General features: G+C 41.0%; 3 protein-coding genes and 1 pseudogene across 3 annotated transcripts in view; all 4 read left to right on the top strand.

The window, feature by feature from the left end:
- The first annotated feature begins 2,504 nt into the window (after nt 1–2,504).
- On the top strand, nt 2,505–3,415 carry LOC122319505. Its single transcript, XM_043206836.1, has one exon. It carries the CDS (start codon nt 2,626–2,628, stop codon nt 3,106–3,108), a length of 483 nt encoding a protein of 160 aa, XP_043062771.1. The 5' UTR covers nt 2,505–2,625; the 3' UTR covers nt 3,109–3,415.
- Nucleotides 3,416–3,976: 561 nt separating this feature from the next.
- LOC122319504 lies at nt 3,977–7,840 on the top strand. Its single transcript, XM_043206835.1, has one exon. The coding sequence runs from the start codon at nt 3,977–3,979 to the stop codon at nt 4,526–4,528; it is 552 nt and encodes a 183-aa protein (XP_043062770.1). The 3' UTR covers nt 4,529–7,840.
- Nucleotides 7,841–10,679: 2,839 nt separating this feature from the next.
- On the top strand, nt 10,680–13,957 carry LOC122319503 (annotated as a pseudogene).
- Nucleotides 13,958–14,780: 823 nt separating this feature from the next.
- LOC120320517 (prolyl endopeptidase FAP-like) overlaps nt 14,781–17,369 on the top strand; it is a 39,303-nt gene continuing 36,714 nt past the window's right edge. Inside the window, exon 1 of the mRNA XM_043206816.1 lies at nt 14,781–14,947. Coding sequence (XP_043062751.1) covers nt 14,781–14,947 — 167 coding nt within the window. The remainder of the gene's footprint in view (nt 14,948–17,369) is intronic.

Raw genomic sequence — 17,369 nt, forward strand, 5'->3', positions numbered from 1 at the left:
AATTGCCGGTCTGCAGCAAAAGGTTTGAAAATCCAATTTCGTTCAACTTGCTGTAAGATTTAGGCGGCGGGCGCCGCCATATTACCCTTCACTCTCATTCGTGAAAATTTCTAAGTCCAAATTTCTAAGTCTAAGTATTGGATCAAGTTTCAAGTTCAGTGAAAATTTCTAAGTCCAAAGCTCTGCCAAAAGTGGCAAAAATTCTGTTCTCGTTTCACTGTGTCCAACGTAAGGCAAATTCTTTTCGCAACACATTTTTGCTTTAACTCGGCAGTCCACTTAATACAATTTGCTTCGCTATCCAAGAATACAATAACGAAACAAACAACACATACCCTCTGGCCATTCCAAGTAAAATATTAATTAAACATTTACCCGCCAGTTCCATATATACATATATTACATCAACATATGTATATTACATCAACATATATTACATCAACATATATTACATCAACATATATTACATCAACATAAATTACATCAAAATATATTACATCAACATATATTACATCAACATATATTACATCAACATATACTACATCCATATACATTGCATATATTACATCTACATATAGCACATATACATTACATATATTATATCCACATTTATCACATATACATTACATCCACATATATTACCGACATACATTGCGCATATTATCTGCATTCCTTTTAAACATATACCACAGCGTAAATTGTTTCCCGTCGGCAAATTCAAACCACAAATGAAATTCCAAGTGCCGACGCGGAAAAGGCGTTTTGTAAAACGCCGTAAATTTCCAAATTAATTTCCGAGCAATAAATTAAAAGCGGTTTTTTTTCTTTTTTTTTTAACAAATAAATATTTCAATATTTATTAAATTATTTTTTAAATTTTCAACAAAATTAAAAAAAAAACTACAAGACAATAATTTTTTTATTTTCATCCATAAATAAATATAAGTCGTTCACCCGACAAATATTTTTTCCTGTATTGCTTGGATATTAATTTGTGTTTGTTTTAGAAGTACTTAAAACGCGGAGAAAAGACTCCAATTCTACCATTCCATTTTCTCCGTTTCCAGTTGTAAACAAAAAAAATAAAATGTTCTACGTTCTAATAAACATTTTTTTCACCGTGTTCCACATTCCAAGTGTTCCAACCGTAAATCAGGTGGACTTAATTACCATAAATCACAGGTAATTTATACAATTCGCTGTTCACTCCAAGTCACCTGTCCAATTAGTCGAAACTACGGCGTTTCCACTTCGTAAATTTTACACCACTTTCTCACCCCTTACGGTTTTTTTCCGCTGCTTTATACCGTTCACGGCGGCAAGCTTAAATTTATTAAGTGCAGTCTAAGGAATCTGTCTGCATTTACAAAAGTGTGACCGGGCTCCGAAACCGCTTTCCTTCCAATTCGCAATTGTCCGCTGACAAACCCAGGTCTATTTTTTCACCACAAGGGCCCAAGAGTTCAAGCATCCCAAGCATTTCGGTGAAAACGCCTGCGCAGATTTCCGACGACTGTGCTACTCCATCCAAAGCCACAGTACAGCGCACAGCTAAAAATATGGCTGCTTCCGATCTAGCGCTAGCCAAATTCATTTCGGTTTCTGAATGCTTAAGCGAATTTGAGGCTCAGATTAACACTCCGGAATCCGCAGCTCCAACCGTCACGATGCTCAGCGTCCGTCGCGACCAAGTCCGAACCCTATGGGACAAGGTTGAAAAGGAATTCGACCTCTGCTTAGAGGGCCTTGTGTCAGCAGGCGAAGCGGCAGCAGGCAACATGCCTATTCTCAGGGCTAAATACAGTTATTGCTATTCAGTCTATGAAAGAAATGTTGCCCAGCTCGTTGATAAAATCGATCAGGGCACGTCTCAGTTCATCCCAGCCGCAAACGCTGCGACCCAGGCCTACATTTCCTCTGGCTGTCGGTTGCCTCCATGCCATACAGAACAGTTCGCAGGCGACTATCTTCGCTGGCCGACTTTTCGGGATCTTTTTACAGCCATTTATATCAATAATCCACGGCTGACTCCGGTAGTCATTCCATTTAAATGCCAAAACAAGTGGCGACGCGCATGCCATCGTTTCGATTTCGCCTCTCACCAACGGGGGTTTCCGCTCTGCGTGGGAAAACCTAATAGAGCGTTTCGAAAATAAACGATTGTTGGTAAACAGTCAATTGAAAATACTGTTTAATGTGCAGTCGATACCACAGGAATCTGGGGCGGCCTTGAAGGTACTGCAAAGTACTGTTCAAGGTTGCTTGACTGCCTTAGAACTGTCAGGCATCAACACTGAGAACTGGGACTGCCTGCTGGTATATCTGTGTTCATCCAAGCTCCCGAAGATAACTTTCTCCTTATGGGAGCAGTCGCTCCATAAGAAAGCCGACATCCCGACATGGGCAGAGCTGAACACCTTCCTCACAGAACGTCATGGAACCCTAGAGGCCATCGATGATGTGAGATCGTCCGTACCAAGTCAGTCGCACTCCAAAGCGATGAACTCAAGTGGGCCCTCTAGAAAACTAAATTCCAATGAGACGAAAGTGGCTCCAAAATCGAAAAGTTGCGACTTGTGCAACAAGGAAAACCATCCTGTCCGTGTATGTCCGCGTTTTCTCCAAATGTCGGTTGACGACCGGTCAGCCTACATAAAACAGAAGCAGTTATGCTTAAACTGCTTTGCAAATGGACATCAGCTTCATGAGTGCAAAAGCACGCACAATTGTTTTACTTGCCGTGGCCGGCATCACACGTTGTTGCACCGAAACAACCCCTTTTCCAGCAATTCAAGCCCTTCAAATCCTGCAAGGCCAATTTCCGCTAATCAGGCCAATTTCGTTCCAAATGAGCAAGCCGGTGTTCAAAATAAGTTCGCCACGGGCTCAAGAGCTATCCTTCTTGGCACTGCCGTAATCAATATTTCCCATCTTGGCACTAACTTTAAGGCACGCGCCCTGATCGACTCCGGATCAGAGGCAACATTCGTAACCGAGCGACTCTTCAATCTAATTAGATTACCATTCCAGGTGGTTCAAGCCCAAGTCTCAGGCTTAAACCAAACAGTCCAAGAAGCTCTGCAGCTTCACCATCCGATCTCCGACTAGGCCCGCGTTGCATTTGGAGACGACGGCCTATGTCCTCCCTCAACTAGCCGGAAATCTGCCTTTCTACCCAATTCCGCAAAATTTCCTTCGGGATCTTCCCGATTTTCCACTGGCGGATCCAAAATTCTATGAGAGCGCACAAATAGATGTCCTTATCGGAGCCGACATTCTGGCTTCGGTGCTTCTGAGTGGAGCAAAAACCAACATCTGTGGCTCTCTCTTGGGGCAAGAGACCATTTTCGGCTGGGTACTAACTGGGCCAGTGTCAGCCTCAGCCCAAAGCAGAATTTCCTCCTTTCGACGCAGATCTCCCACGCGTACGATAATTCACTGGACAAACTACTCACAAAATTTTGGGAGGTGGAGAATATACCAACAAAGTTGGTAAAAGAATCCGATTCCATGTGCGAGAAGAACTTCCTTCAAACGACCACGAGAAACGAGTGCGGCAAATATGTCGTTACTCTGCCTTTTCGCGACCAAGAACATATCGGTTCCGGGCTAGGGCATTCTAGGTCTTTCGCGTTGGCTTAGTTTTTAAGAAATGAGCAGCGTCTAAAAAGAGATGAGGCCTTAAAAGCGAGATACGATACGGTGATCCAGGGATATCTCGACTTAAAGCACATGCGACAAGTTCTTCCTACCCATGATTGCAACGCCTATTATATGCCACATCACGCCGTCTTAAAACCGCAGAGCATAACTACTAAACTCCGTGTAGTATTCAATGCCTCCAGCCCTTCGTCGAATGGTACCAGTTTAAATGATATCCTTCATGCTGGCCCTGTCTTACAGTCCGACTTGACCATTCAAATTCTGAAGTGGCGCTATTTCCGATACGTGTTCGATACGTGCCGATATCAAAAAAATGTATTGGCAGATCTGGGTAGATCCGAAACACACTCCATTCCAGCGAATACTTTTCCGTAACAATAGAGGGGATTTCGAATTGAAAACAGTAACCTTTGGAGTCAATTGCGCGCCTTTCCTGGCCATCCGAGTACTGCAGCAGCTAGCAGCTGACGTAGAACTCAGGCATCCAAAAGCTAGCAATATCATTCGAAATTTCATGTATGTGGATGATGTTCTAGCCGGAGCGGACTCCACGGAAGAAGCTCAGCTCATGGTGCAAGAGCTCCGAGACGCTCTGAAGTCCGCCGGATTTCCATTGAGAAAATGGACCTCCAACCAAAAGGAAGTTTTAGCGGCCATTCAGAGCAACCATCTATTAAATACTGATTTTCTCGAGATCGATGCAGAAAGCACTGCCAAAACACTCGGTATTCGCTGGAAGGCATCCTCCGACGAATTCTTCTTCGTCCCGCCAGATTTGGCTATTGAAACGTCCTTTAAAAAACGCCAAGTCCTGTTCCAAATTGCCAAATTGTTCGACTGTAGTATTCCAAACGTGGTGAATTGATAGGGCAGACATTTAAGTTTATAACTCTTTATTTATTCTGAGAGTTTTAGTTGGGCAGAAAAAGGTTCTGCCCGTTCGGTGGTTTACAAGGCTCTCAATATTCGATCTTAAGTATATTTCGGCTAAGCTTAAGCAGCGTGGCTGCGCTGCCGGATACGCCAGCAGCGGAGCGGCTCTCTCTTATGTATATCTTATATATCTATGCTTATCGCGAGAGTGAGTTATGCACATATGTATTGTGCATTTGGTCAGCGTGGGAATGCTGACCATGCACTTATACTTTGTAGCCTTCCAGTGGACGATCATGTTACATCCGTCTTGAGGCTTATTGACATAAACATAGCAACAAAGTGTTGCCATGTGTTTGTATACTTATTGTTCTTAATATTACGTATGCGCACACTACATCTCCCTCCTTTTGAAAAATAACGTAACCTAGTGTAGTTATTTTATTTAATGAATGCATATTATATATATATTATTATATTTTTTTTTTTTATTTTATTTTTTTTGTTTAGCTTGAACAATACTATTACAAAAGTGAATTTTGTAATAAGAAATAAAAATTTTGTATAAATGATCAAGAAAAATATAAGTGTAACGTCAGTTATGAATGGAATTTCTTTAATCGATCTTTATGAACTATTTGTTTCTTGTTTTTATTTGTAAGTAAAGTAATATTATTATTTTCTCCTATGCTTTTTATCTTATAGGGCCCTGTGTATTTAAAATCTAATTTATGGCCTACCTCATTTTTTAATAAAACTTTATCTCCTACTTCTAACTCTAAATTTTTTGTTTTTAAGTCGTAATTTCCCTTACTTTTCAATTTATGTGCTTCAAGCAGTTTCCTTGCTCGAGCATATGCTACTTCTAATCTATATTTACTTTCTTTAGCGTAATCATCTATATTATATATTGGTTCTATGCTATGTAACTTATTAAAATGCTTTGGTAAATTACTTGTTTTACCGAAAACTAATTCGTATGGACAATAATTATGTACCATAGATGGGGTTGTGTTGAAGCAGTATACAAAATACTGAAGCCATACATCCCAATCGGTTTTGTCCGCCGATATATAGGATCGTATATACTCGTTCAAAGTTCTATGACTTCGTTCGATCACTCCAACTGTCTGGTGGTGATGAGCTGTTGATGTTATATTTTTGATTTTTAAATATTTACATAGGTCAGTAATTACTGAATTCTTATACTCTGTTCCCATGTCCGTTATGAACGTCTTCATCGGACCGTACTTCAGAATAAAGGATTCGAATATAGCTTTAGCAACTGTTTTTGCGCTTTTATCTGCTATTGGAATGGCAACTAAATACTTGGTTAAATCACATATGAGGGTGACTGCGTACTCGTTACCATTTTCCGACCGGGTAGTGGACCGATTGTGTCCACGACAACTCTATCGAAAGCATGTTCTGGTGTTTCTGTTATAGTCATTGGGGTCTTTGTATGCTTTGTTATTTTTGATTTTTGGCATTTTTGACACTTTTTTACGTACTCTGTTATGTATTTACTCATATTTTTCCAGTAAAAACGTCTTTTGACCTTGGCCAAGGTTTTTATAATGCCTGTATGACCTTGTACTGGATCATCATGTAGTGTAGACAATATAGCTTCTTTTTCTTTTTCATTATTTATTGTGGTCACCGGGATAAGTAGCGCTACTTTTAATTTCTTTAATATTTTGTTGCCCATATTTTTAAATTCATCTATTGAATCGTGTACAAAGATTTTTTCCCACGGTGCCATTTTGAGTTGGCTGATATCGTATATACCGGCTTGCGATTCAAGCCTTTGGAAAAATTGATCTAGATCAAGAACTCCATTAGTATAAAGATCACCAACATCATATCTTGCAATGATTTTTTTTCCATGTTTAAATAAACATATCGAATCATTCAATTGCAATGTCACTACTTTTCGTACCTCGTCATTTGTTATGACTGCGTATACGTTGGGCTCTGAAGCTTTTTCTTTGGATTGCTCATGCAAATCCACTTGTTCTTTTCCTGCGCAGGATTTTTGTCTACTTTGAAATCTTGTAGTGACTTTTAATATATTTCCAGTAATTTCTCTTAGCTCTTTGATGGTTATTCTTGATAGCGCATCAGCTACATGATTATCTTTGCCCCTTAAATACTCTACCGTAAAATTATATTCCTCTAAGTCAAGCCTTATTCTTGTTAATTTAGAACTGGCGTTGACCATTGAGAATAAATATGTCAATGGTCTATGATCTGTTTTCACAGTGAAGTGTCTTCCGTAGATGTATGGTCTAAAATATACTATTGCCCAATGAATTGCTATTAACTCTTGTTCTGTTGTACTCTTATTGCTCTCACCTTTGGTAAGACTTCTTGATGCATAAGCAACTGCGAGTTGGTGGCCATTGTGGTTTTGAGTTAACACTGCGCCACATGCTTGCTTGCTTGCATCTGTTATTACGAGTATGCAAAATTCTTTGCTGAAGTCTGGGTACTGCAAGAGCGTTGGGTTTATTAGCTGCGATTTTAAATGTATGAATGTATTTTGGCATTTATCTGTCCACTCGAATGGAACATTCTTTTTACATAATCTTGTTATGTGCCGCGAATAGTCGGCGAAATTTTTGATGAAACGTCTGTAGTAATTGCAGAATGCAACAAAACGTCTAGCGCTGTCCGCATCATGTGGAACTGGGTAGTTCTGAATGACATCATATTTTTTGTCATCCGGCAAAATTCCTTTGCCTGTGCATTTATGTCCCAAAAATGTGAATTCATGCATGAAAAATGAACATTTTTCAGGATGTAATTTTAGGTTGTATTCCCTGCATTTATCAAAAACTTCAGTGAGGTTTTTAACCATATGCTTTTCGGAACAACCGATGACTATTAAGTCATCCATATAGAGGAATGCCTGAGACGGGTCTATTCCGGAGAATGCTAAAGTCATCATTCTTTGGAATGAATTAGGCGCTATTTTTAGACCAAATGGCAATCGCGTGAAACGATATGAGCCATTGTTGGTTGAGAAAGATATTATATCTCTTGAGCCTTCAGCCAGCTCGATCTGATGAAAACCTGACATCAAATCAAGGCAAGAAAAATATTTTGCTCGACCTAGTTGGTCCAAAATATCATCTATTCTCGGTAGTGGAAATTTGTCAGCTAAAAGTTTCTTATTAATCTGGCGATAGTCTATTACTAATCTCCATTTCTTTTTATCTGAACCTGGGCTTGACTTTTTAGGTACCAACAGCAAAGGGCTATTGTACTCTGAAATTGATGGTTCAACTATTTTATCTTTTATTAGTTTTTGTACCTGGGCTTGTATTTCATCTACTTGACTATGAGGATTTCTATAATTTTTTGTGTATACGGGCTCATCATCCTTCAATCTCAACTGTTGTTTATAAAAATTATTAACTGTTATTGGTTCTGATTCTAATGCAAATATATCTGTATATTTGCTGCATAAGGTTTCTAATTGTGATTTAAACAATTTTGGGAAATTTTTCTTCAACTGAGACAAGACAGTTTTATTTCTGTTTTCGCCACTTGCCTGAACTACATTGTAGTTCGAAAGTGGCTCATATTTTAAAGTATCTATATTGACCAATTGATCAGAATCTGTTGTGTTCAAAATTCGGACAAATGTATTACTAGATGCTGTAATTGTATTTGCAACATAAATACCAGTTTGTATTTCCTGGTTCGGAATAAAAATGTTATCATCTTTTAACGATACCATTAATCTTCGGACAACTTGGGATCTTGCTGGTAATAGTGTTGTATTATTACCAGAGCTGTATGTAATGGGAACATAAATGGGAAACTTCAAATTGTTGGGTCTAAGTATAAACCAATCTTCTTCTGGTTTGAAATCAATTTGGCAATTATATTTTTTTATGAAATCTATTCCTATTATTCCATCACAAGGTATGGGAAAATTTTTATCTACTAAATGAAAATCATGTGGAATAATGTATTTACCTGTCTGTATCTCAATAAAAGTTTGTCCTTGAGACTGAACTGTCTGTTGGCTTATGCCTTGAATATTTATTTTGTTAGTTACTTGAATATTAGAAAATTTGTCAGAATTCTCTTTGAGAATAGAGATATCTGCACTTGTATCAAGGAGGAAAACTAGTTTTACACCAGTTTCGACATGACTAAATGTTGTAAATATATTGAGACTGTAATTGATGGCGTATACCCTACGATCTTCTCCTACTGGGTACTTAAGGGCTGTTGCGAGTTTCCCTGATTCTAGGTTACTCGTACATTGGCATTATTGCCGTTATAGTTATTTTGGTTGTTGTTGTTACGGCCTCTGTTTACATTATTGCGGCCTCTATTATTGCCATTATAACAGGCACTATTTCCATTATTGCGGTTTTGATAACCATTATTCTGGTAACGATTATTTTGGTAACCGTTATTATAATTGCCTCTATAGCCATTGTTATTGAAGCCTCTACCTCGGTTGGGACCTCTATTGGCATTGCCGTATCCTCTGTTAGATCTGTTACCTCTTAAGTACATCACTTTATTGATGTCACCGGTAACTCTTGCACTCGTTCTTATATATGCGCTTATCGCCGCGTCCATAGTGGTGCAAGTCCCTGCTTCTAATACTGTTTTGACACTTTCGTGCTCAGCGCGATTTATCATGGTGTCAATTGCCTTTTTAGTACTTAGGCTAGTGGCATGTTCCAGAGGTATACCCTCATCGATAAATGACGCTTCTAACAGCTTTCTCAATCTATCAACTTCAGTGGTAAATTGCGTTGCAGTTTTACCTCTTTGCTGAACTGTTAATAGCTTTGCTTTGATATTGCCGGATGTTTCACCGACAACTACCTTCTGCAATTTGTTTATAATTGCTGGAATCGTAGTTTCATTTTCGACTGAGTTCAAAATTGTGCCAACTATTTTTGACTTAATGACCTCAACTGCAATCTCTTCATATGGTCCTTTACCTAAATCTACCAATTTGATTGCCTTAATGAATCGTTGTAAATGGATCTTTTGTCCATCAAATTCGGGCACTGCGCACGCGACATCCTTAATGTAAGACCTAATGGCTGCTGCTTGCTCAGCCATGGTTAAGGTATTTTCTAAGTCAGGTGCGTTATTGGTAGTATTTTCTTCCTTCAGCATTAACGTTGCTGGTATAGTCAGATCGTGAAGATCTTCTTCTTTAATGTCTTTCCCGACTACAGTCGGATATTCTTCGTCTGTGTCAGCGTTTTCTTCATTAACATCTATTGCTAATGGAGTGTTTAGTATAGATGGAATTTCTATCTGGAGGCTGAATTTATTTTTTATTAGTATTAATTTTTCCCTTAATGCCACCAGTAGTTCCGAAACTCTAGTACACTGTTTATTGTCTAAATTCTTCCTATACTGTTGTATAAGTTCTCTTACCTCATTATAACTGTTTACTAATGTCTGAGCATTCTTATTTATTGTTGCAGCTTGTATTGATCTGTTTTGCGTTAAGCATTTATAAGATTTTCTGAAATTTGATTTTGATTCCTCTATTTGATCAACAAGCTGCTTCCAGTCCATGCTGTGGTACTGGCCAATTTGATATAAACTTTACCTTTAGTGTGTCGTATTTGAACTACACTCATGGTCTGCTATTGATATATATTTCTCTTTTTGTAATCAGACAACAATAGTATTACGTTTTATATTTTTTTTTTTTACTTTTATATCTCATTCATAACTGAGTTCCACGCATTAGTGAATCTTTCTTAAATATTATCTAAACCGTTAGCAGTGCTACGGTATTGTTTTTTGAGACACTTATTATGCAGCTTGTATATTTTTATTAATGCATGGGTAACCATAATCATAGCAATTACAATTAGCAATATGGTTATCCAGAACAAGTCTGCATTTTGGACTTCCACTTTATTTATTACATTTGCTGTGGAGTCAACAGTTTTCGAGTCTATTAAACCCATTTTGGGTATACTAATTTCCAAATTTTCTAAAAACTGTTCTGTATTTTGGTATATTTCTGTTTTACTTATTGTATTTGTCTCTATGGACATTTTATGTTTACAATTTTACCTGCCTGTTTCTAGCTATGGCTTCACGGGCCATATTGGGTTAATGGGGCACAATAGTACGAGTATATGCTCCATTTTACAATTTGTTTTACAAAATGTTTTTTTTTTTTGTATTTATATATATATGTATATAACTAAAATATTAAAAAAAAATTTTTAACGTTATTGATTTTCCTGTGTCAGCTGGTCGTCGCCGGGGGTGGCACGCTGACACTCCCTCGCTGCTGTCTATATATGTGTCGATGATGACGTTGATCCTCCGGTGTCAGCTGGGCGTCGCCGGTGGTGGCACGCTGACACTCCCTCGCTGCTGTCTATATATGTGTCGATGATGACGAGGGCTGCATACACGTCCCCAGGCAGTGAGGACTCCAGACTCCTGTACAGTTCCGTGGGCAGGTCTTCTTAGGCTTCGTTAGAGCCGGTGCTGGTGCTGGACATGCTGTTGGTTTGGGAGCTTCATTAACGATTTTTATATTTTTTATGTTATCTGAGTGAGTTTTCTCGAGTTGTGTTTTCTTTAATTCTTGCTGGTAGTTTAGCAAGTGGTCTAGCTCTGCATGTAGCTTTAGAGCTTTCGGCCAAGGCGGTGGGGTTTGTTGACCGTATATGAGCCACCTTACGTGGGCTATACGTTTATTCAACTTTGTCTTCAACCCGCCGCGGTGCTTTCCCATATCTCGATTTAACTCTACTCACTCAGATTTTTTTTTTGTTGTTGCGGTTCCATCCGTTTTTGTCCAATTTGTCCTTCACCAGCTAGTCCAACGTGTGCTTCACTAATTAGTCCAACGTTGGACGACTGTCACGGTCGCCATGTAGTATTCCAAACGTGGTGAATTGATAGGGCAGACATTTAAGTTTATAACTCTTTATTTATTCTGAGAGTTTTAGTTGGGCAGAAAAAGGTTCTGCCCGTTCGGTGGTTTACAAGGCTCTCAATATTCGATCTTAAGTATATTTCGGCTAAGCTTAAGCAGCGTGGCTGCGCTGCCGGATACGCCAGCAGCGGAGCGGCTCTCTCTTATGTATATCTTATATATCTATGCTTATCGCGAGAGTGAGTTATGCACATATGTATTGTGCATTTGGTCAGCGTGAGAATGCTGACCATGCACTTATACTTTGTAGCCTTCCAGTGGACGATCATGTTACATCCGTCTTGAGGCTTATTGACATAAACATAGCAACAAAGTGTTGCCATGTGTTTGTATACTTATTGTTCTTAATATTACGTATGCGCACACTACACGACCCTGCAGGCTGGTTAGCGCCATTTATCGTTCGAGCTAAAATTTTCATGCAGGAGATTTGGCTACAGGAGCTTGGGTGGGACGAAAACATTCCAAATAAGCTTTTTCAGCGATGGCTTAATTTTCTCCGAAGTTATTCGGTTTTAGAGCAGATACGCATTCCACGCTGGCTATCGTTTCATCCAGATTTCAAGGTCGAGCATCATGGCTTTTGCGATGCATCGTAAAAGGCTTATGGGGCGGCAATATATGTCCGCGTAGAAGTGGGCAGCTCCATTATGGTGCAACTCCTAACCGCGAAAACCCGGGTAGCACCAGTCAAAACGGTTTTGCTCCCAAGACTGGAGCTGAGCGGAGCGTTATTGCTTTTCGAAATGGCTGCAGCAATCATTCCACAGATGCCTACGATCAACTCCGAACTTTACTGCTGGACGGACTCCACGATAGTGCTTGCATGGTTAAGCAAGACAGCGTGCCAGTGGACCACATCTGTAGCCAATAGGGTGACGAAGATCGCCCAGGCCACAAAAACAGAGAATTGGTCTCATGTTCAATCTGAGCATAATCCAGCAGACCTGGCAAGTAGAGGAGTTTCCCTCCAAGATCTAGCCGATAGCCTGTTATGGTGGCATGGACCGACTTGGTTGCAAAATCCACGCAACCAATGGCCAACTCAGGTCGACAACGCTCCGGTGACCGACCTGGAGAAGCGTGCTCTAGAAGTCCATTTCGCAAAAGCTCCTTCTGAAGAGTAGTTGGCACGTTTCTCCAAGCTTGAGAAAGCTCTACGGGTCCTTGCTTATGTTCATCGCTTCATTCAGCAGTGCAGCAAGCACTGGCCACTGAAATCGCCGCCGCCGAGCGGTTCCTAATTTCGAACACTCAGCGCAGAGAATTCCCTGTGGAATATCACTGCCTAAGTGAAAAGCGTTCAGTGCCAAGTTCAAGTGCCATCCTAAGCATGAACCCGTTTCCAGATCCGCAAGGACTGATCAGGGCGTGCGGCCGTGTGGCGGCTTCCGAAAGCCTTCAATACAATGAACGGCATCCAGTGATTCTTCCGTATAACTGCCTGCTTTCTCGCCTCCTTGCGAATTTCACTCATCGCATAACTCTCCATGGTGGTAACCAGTTAATGGTGCGCCTCATCCGGTCGAAATACTGGATTCCGAGAATTAAGAACCTGATGAAAGCAGTAAAAAATCCGTCCAAAGTATGTGTGATCCACAAAAAGCGGCTGCAAAGCCAACTGATGGGTGTCCTGCCCAAAGAAAGAGCATCGTTCTCCCGACCATTCACGTATACTGGCATGGATTACGCCGGTCCGTTCGATATAAAGAACTATACGGGAAGAGCATGTCTTATTACAAAGGGGTTTGTGTTAGTTTTTGTTTGTTTCTCCACCAAGGCCTACATCTCGTTAAGTCGACCGAAAAGTTTCTTGCCGCTTTCGCTCGTTTTGTATCCAGAAGAGGGTGTCCACGTCAAGTCCAGACAGACAATGGCAAAACCTTTGTTGGCGCTGCCACCCTGCTTTCCCGCGATTTCCTTCAAGCCGTAAAAGAGTCGGTGACGAATGCTTATAGCCATCAAGAGATGCAATGGCAATTTAATCCTCCGGGGGCACCCCGTTTTTAAAACGTTTTAAGACGCTATATTACAAATGCACTGCCACACGAAAATACACGTTCGAAGACCTCTCCACGCTCTTGGCAAAAATAGAAGCGTGCCTAAACTCCAGGCCGCTCTCTCCTATGTCTGAGGATCCGACAGATTTGCTGGCTCTGACGCCCCTTATGTCCACGGTGGAACCCGAAGTAAAGGGAGAAACGAAATCCATTCTTAATCGGTGGCAGCATTTGAAAGCTCTCCATCAGCAGTTCCGTGTGCGATGGAAAGAAGAGTACCTCAAAGAACTCCACAAGCGCACTAAACGGCAGGCCCCGTCCAAAAATCTCCGCATCGATGACATGGTCGTGATCAAGGACGGCAACTTACCCTCTAATGAATGGCGGCTCGGCAGAATTGAGTCTGTCTTCCCAGGAGCCGACGGCAACGTCCGTGTAGAAAATATCCGTACTGCACGTGGAGTTGTTAAACGTCCAGTGGCAAAAGTGGTGCTTTTGCCGACAGAGTCTTCCGAATCTCCACAATAATAGGCGCTCCTCTCGTCCTTAGTTGTAGTTCACTAGCACTAATCATTCGATCTCCTTTCGACATTCAACTACGCGCAGCTTGGCCCATCGTCAACAAAAAGCACGCAGTGCTCGTGCATTGAAGAGCAGACGTACCCGAGGTATTCAATCCTACCGATGCCGAGTCTGCCGCGGTATCCATCCTCTTCGGAAGTGCGCGAGGTTCCTAAAGCTCAGCGCTGAAAAGCGTCTGCGAGCAGTCCTCATTAACAAATACTGCGCCAATTGCCTCGCTCACAAGCATTCCACGGGAGACTGCCGAAGCGGTGATCGTTGCAAGAAGTGCGACCGATCCCAACACACGCTGCTCCATGTTAGCTCGTTGTCGCGAGCGCGCTCGCGTCTCTAACCGGTGCCAACCCGGCAAGCGACTTCGGCCACGTCCCAACGTTCCCGCCGGCAAAATCCGCCAACTATGCGTAGGAGTTCACCGCCACGACGCCCGGAATCGAACACACCAGGCCCATCGCTCTCGTAGCTGCTGCAACGCCACAGCGTGAACATCCTTCCGACATCGCTGGTCAAGTTGGAGACCGGGACGAAGACCTTCGAGACCGCAGCACTCATCGATCGTTGGCGTCAGCCTTTACGCTTCCGATGACCAATGTTGGTGACGAGAAGGTCTGCACGACGCGAACACGAACGACGAGCCTAGTGTGCGGATCCGCACACCTGTCCGGGCATTGAGCGACACAGTGGTGTCCTAGTTCCGGGACATCATGCTGGCTGATGACCAGTTCCATCGGCCTGCTACCGTCTCCATGGTCTTGGGAGCAGATGTTTATCCAAAGGTCATCCAATCCGGATTCCTGACTTTCGACGAGGGAATGCCGGTCGCCCAGAAAACTGCTTTTAAGTGGATCGTGTCCGGTGCCTGCAGCCTGCCGTAGGATGGCTATGTTGCAACCCCAGTGATTGCAAGGTGGGTGGAATGTCCAAGTTACGGGGTTTGGAGTGTCGCCCGCTCTCTTCCGATCTCTTACGCTCTCTCGCTCTTCACCACAGAGTCTCCAAGGAGTCTCCGCTGCGCTTGGGAGAGCCTAGCTAATTAGAATAAGCTTCAGTGTAAAAACTATTACAATCGATTAAACATACGCCCGGTCGCGCCCGCGCAACTAAGAAAACTCAAGTGTTCGCCCTTTCGAGTGGTTTCTACTTTAGCCGATTTGGAAAACTTCAGGACAGCAACCCCCATCACACCCACCAACCGTTGTTGTTCCTACTTAACTCAATTTTTAACCTAGAACCTAATTAGATGACTTGTAAAATAGGAAAATATTACTAAAAAGAAAAAAAACAAAATAATTAAACTCCAAGAAATTATTTGTACCTCCTAATCTTATTTTGTTCTTTTAAATATTATTATTGCGATTATTATATTATCTTTATTATATATATAGTGACATATCCATAAGTCCCTAAGACTTAAGCATATGCCTACACCCTAATACACATACAACATGTACACCCAAACACACCCACACACCCTACACAACTCTGGATGTACCCAACAGATACCAGATACCTCATAAGTCACCCACTAATAGACTAAACATCCGTTGTCTAATTTAAACAATCTATGCTTAAGCCCTCGCATCATCGTTGCGTTCCCACGTTCAAAGCTCGGACTCTCAAACCCGAAAAACAGAAGTATTAGATTTCAATAAACAAAATTATAAGAATCTAAGAGCACTTGTATCCAAGAGCGAATGCACTTGAATCCAAGAGAAATGCAAAGACTATTAAAGTCAGCAACTCCAGAGCTTTCTCTCTTCATTTGATCAGAACCCTAAAGTCTAAAGTCCACCCTAAAGTCTATTATGGACATACATAAGTCCATATTTTTTTACATATGAGTATTGCGATTATTTAATTGGCGCAGTCGGATCTGTTAAATAAAGAGTCCTTTTAGTACGGTACTGATCCATTGAAGGATACGCTATACAACTAGCTATCCAGGATCGGCGATTTAAAACAGTGATTCTAAAATTATTTTGAGATCCGCAAAAGAATCTACGTGAAAGTAGTATTCAAGAAAAATCCCGTGTGGTCAGTAACATCTGCAAAACAATTTAAAATCCCGTGCGGTCGGAAACAAAATTAATTACAATTTTTAATTCCGTAACTTAAAACAAGAAATAAAAAAAAACACCGTGTATCCAGATACTTATACAAATACACCATGGCAGTTCCGCAACTTTCGGAAACCCACCTAAATCAATTATTAAATCAAATTAAAGAACTGAACTACTACGATGGCACACCTGACAAGCTGTCTGTGTTTGTTAACCAGGTCGAGCAGCTACTCATCTTATACCCTACCCAAGATGCCAGACAAGCACACGTTATCTACGGAACAGTAAAACGGTTACTAGTGGATGCAGCATTGGAGATCGTGACCCAAGAAAGAGTAAACACATGGCTGGATACAAAGACGGTCCTGGCGATGGCATTCAAGGATCACAGGCCCTACATAAAAGTTAAAAGTCAACTGGAGGATACATCATACCCCGGAAGCATCTGTAAGTTCATCGAGAAGCTCGAATCACAATATTGGATTATGTTTGACAAGTTAGAATTAATACCGACCCTGTATATAAATCAAATTACACTGAAATGTTAAAAAGAACTGTTAAATCTGTAATAGATCGAAAACTGCCGGATAGAATTTATATGTCATTGGCACGCAAAGATATTGATACTATTTATAAATTAAAACAAGCTTCAATGGAGCTAGGCCTCTATGACGCCAGTCCAGAAAATCAGCGTTCTAATAGATCAGAAGGGAACAGACGCAGGAACAGGGGAAATCATAGTCAAAGCAATAATCAAAGATATTACAATAATAGAAATTACAATCACAGCAATTATTATCCTGGAACGAATCAGAATAACAATACGCAACCTCAAAATTCGAATCAACATACAATAAATCAAAATCAGTATTCCACTCGTCCCATAACGGTTAATCAAAGGGGAAATTATTACACGTTTAGAAGGGAGTTAACAAAAGGCCAACAAAACAATCCTCTTAATTCAATTCAATTCCCTTAATTTCCAACCTTCAACTTCAAATAATACTAACGGTCAGATGCCGGTGAAAAGACAACGCGAGAGTCAAAGTGGCCAAAGCAGAATGGATGTAAATTTTCATCAAACTGCCTCGGACACCCAAGTGACACAGGAGGACGTACCAGTCCCCATGTAAGAATAGGTTATCATAACGAAATTTACAAGGGAATGATCGACACAGGTTCATCCATCAATATCATAAGGGAAAATTTTGAAAATTTAGAAGAAAAAGAAGA

This window comes from Drosophila yakuba, chromosome 2L (genome assembly GCF_016746365.2).
Source record: "Drosophila yakuba strain Tai18E2 chromosome 2L, Prin_Dyak_Tai18E2_2.1, whole genome shotgun sequence".
Classification (NCBI taxonomy): domain Eukaryota; kingdom Metazoa; phylum Arthropoda; class Insecta; order Diptera; family Drosophilidae; genus Drosophila; species Drosophila yakuba.

Bases quoted from the DNA above. Each gene is read 5' to 3' on its own strand.
- LOC122319505 (XM_043206836.1), top strand. From the start codon at position 2,626: ATGTCGGTTGACGACCGGTCAGCCTACATAAAACAGAAGCAGTTATGC.
- LOC122319504 (XM_043206835.1), top strand. From the start codon at position 3,977: ATGTATTGGCAGATCTGGGTAGATCCGAAACACACTCCATTCCAGCGA.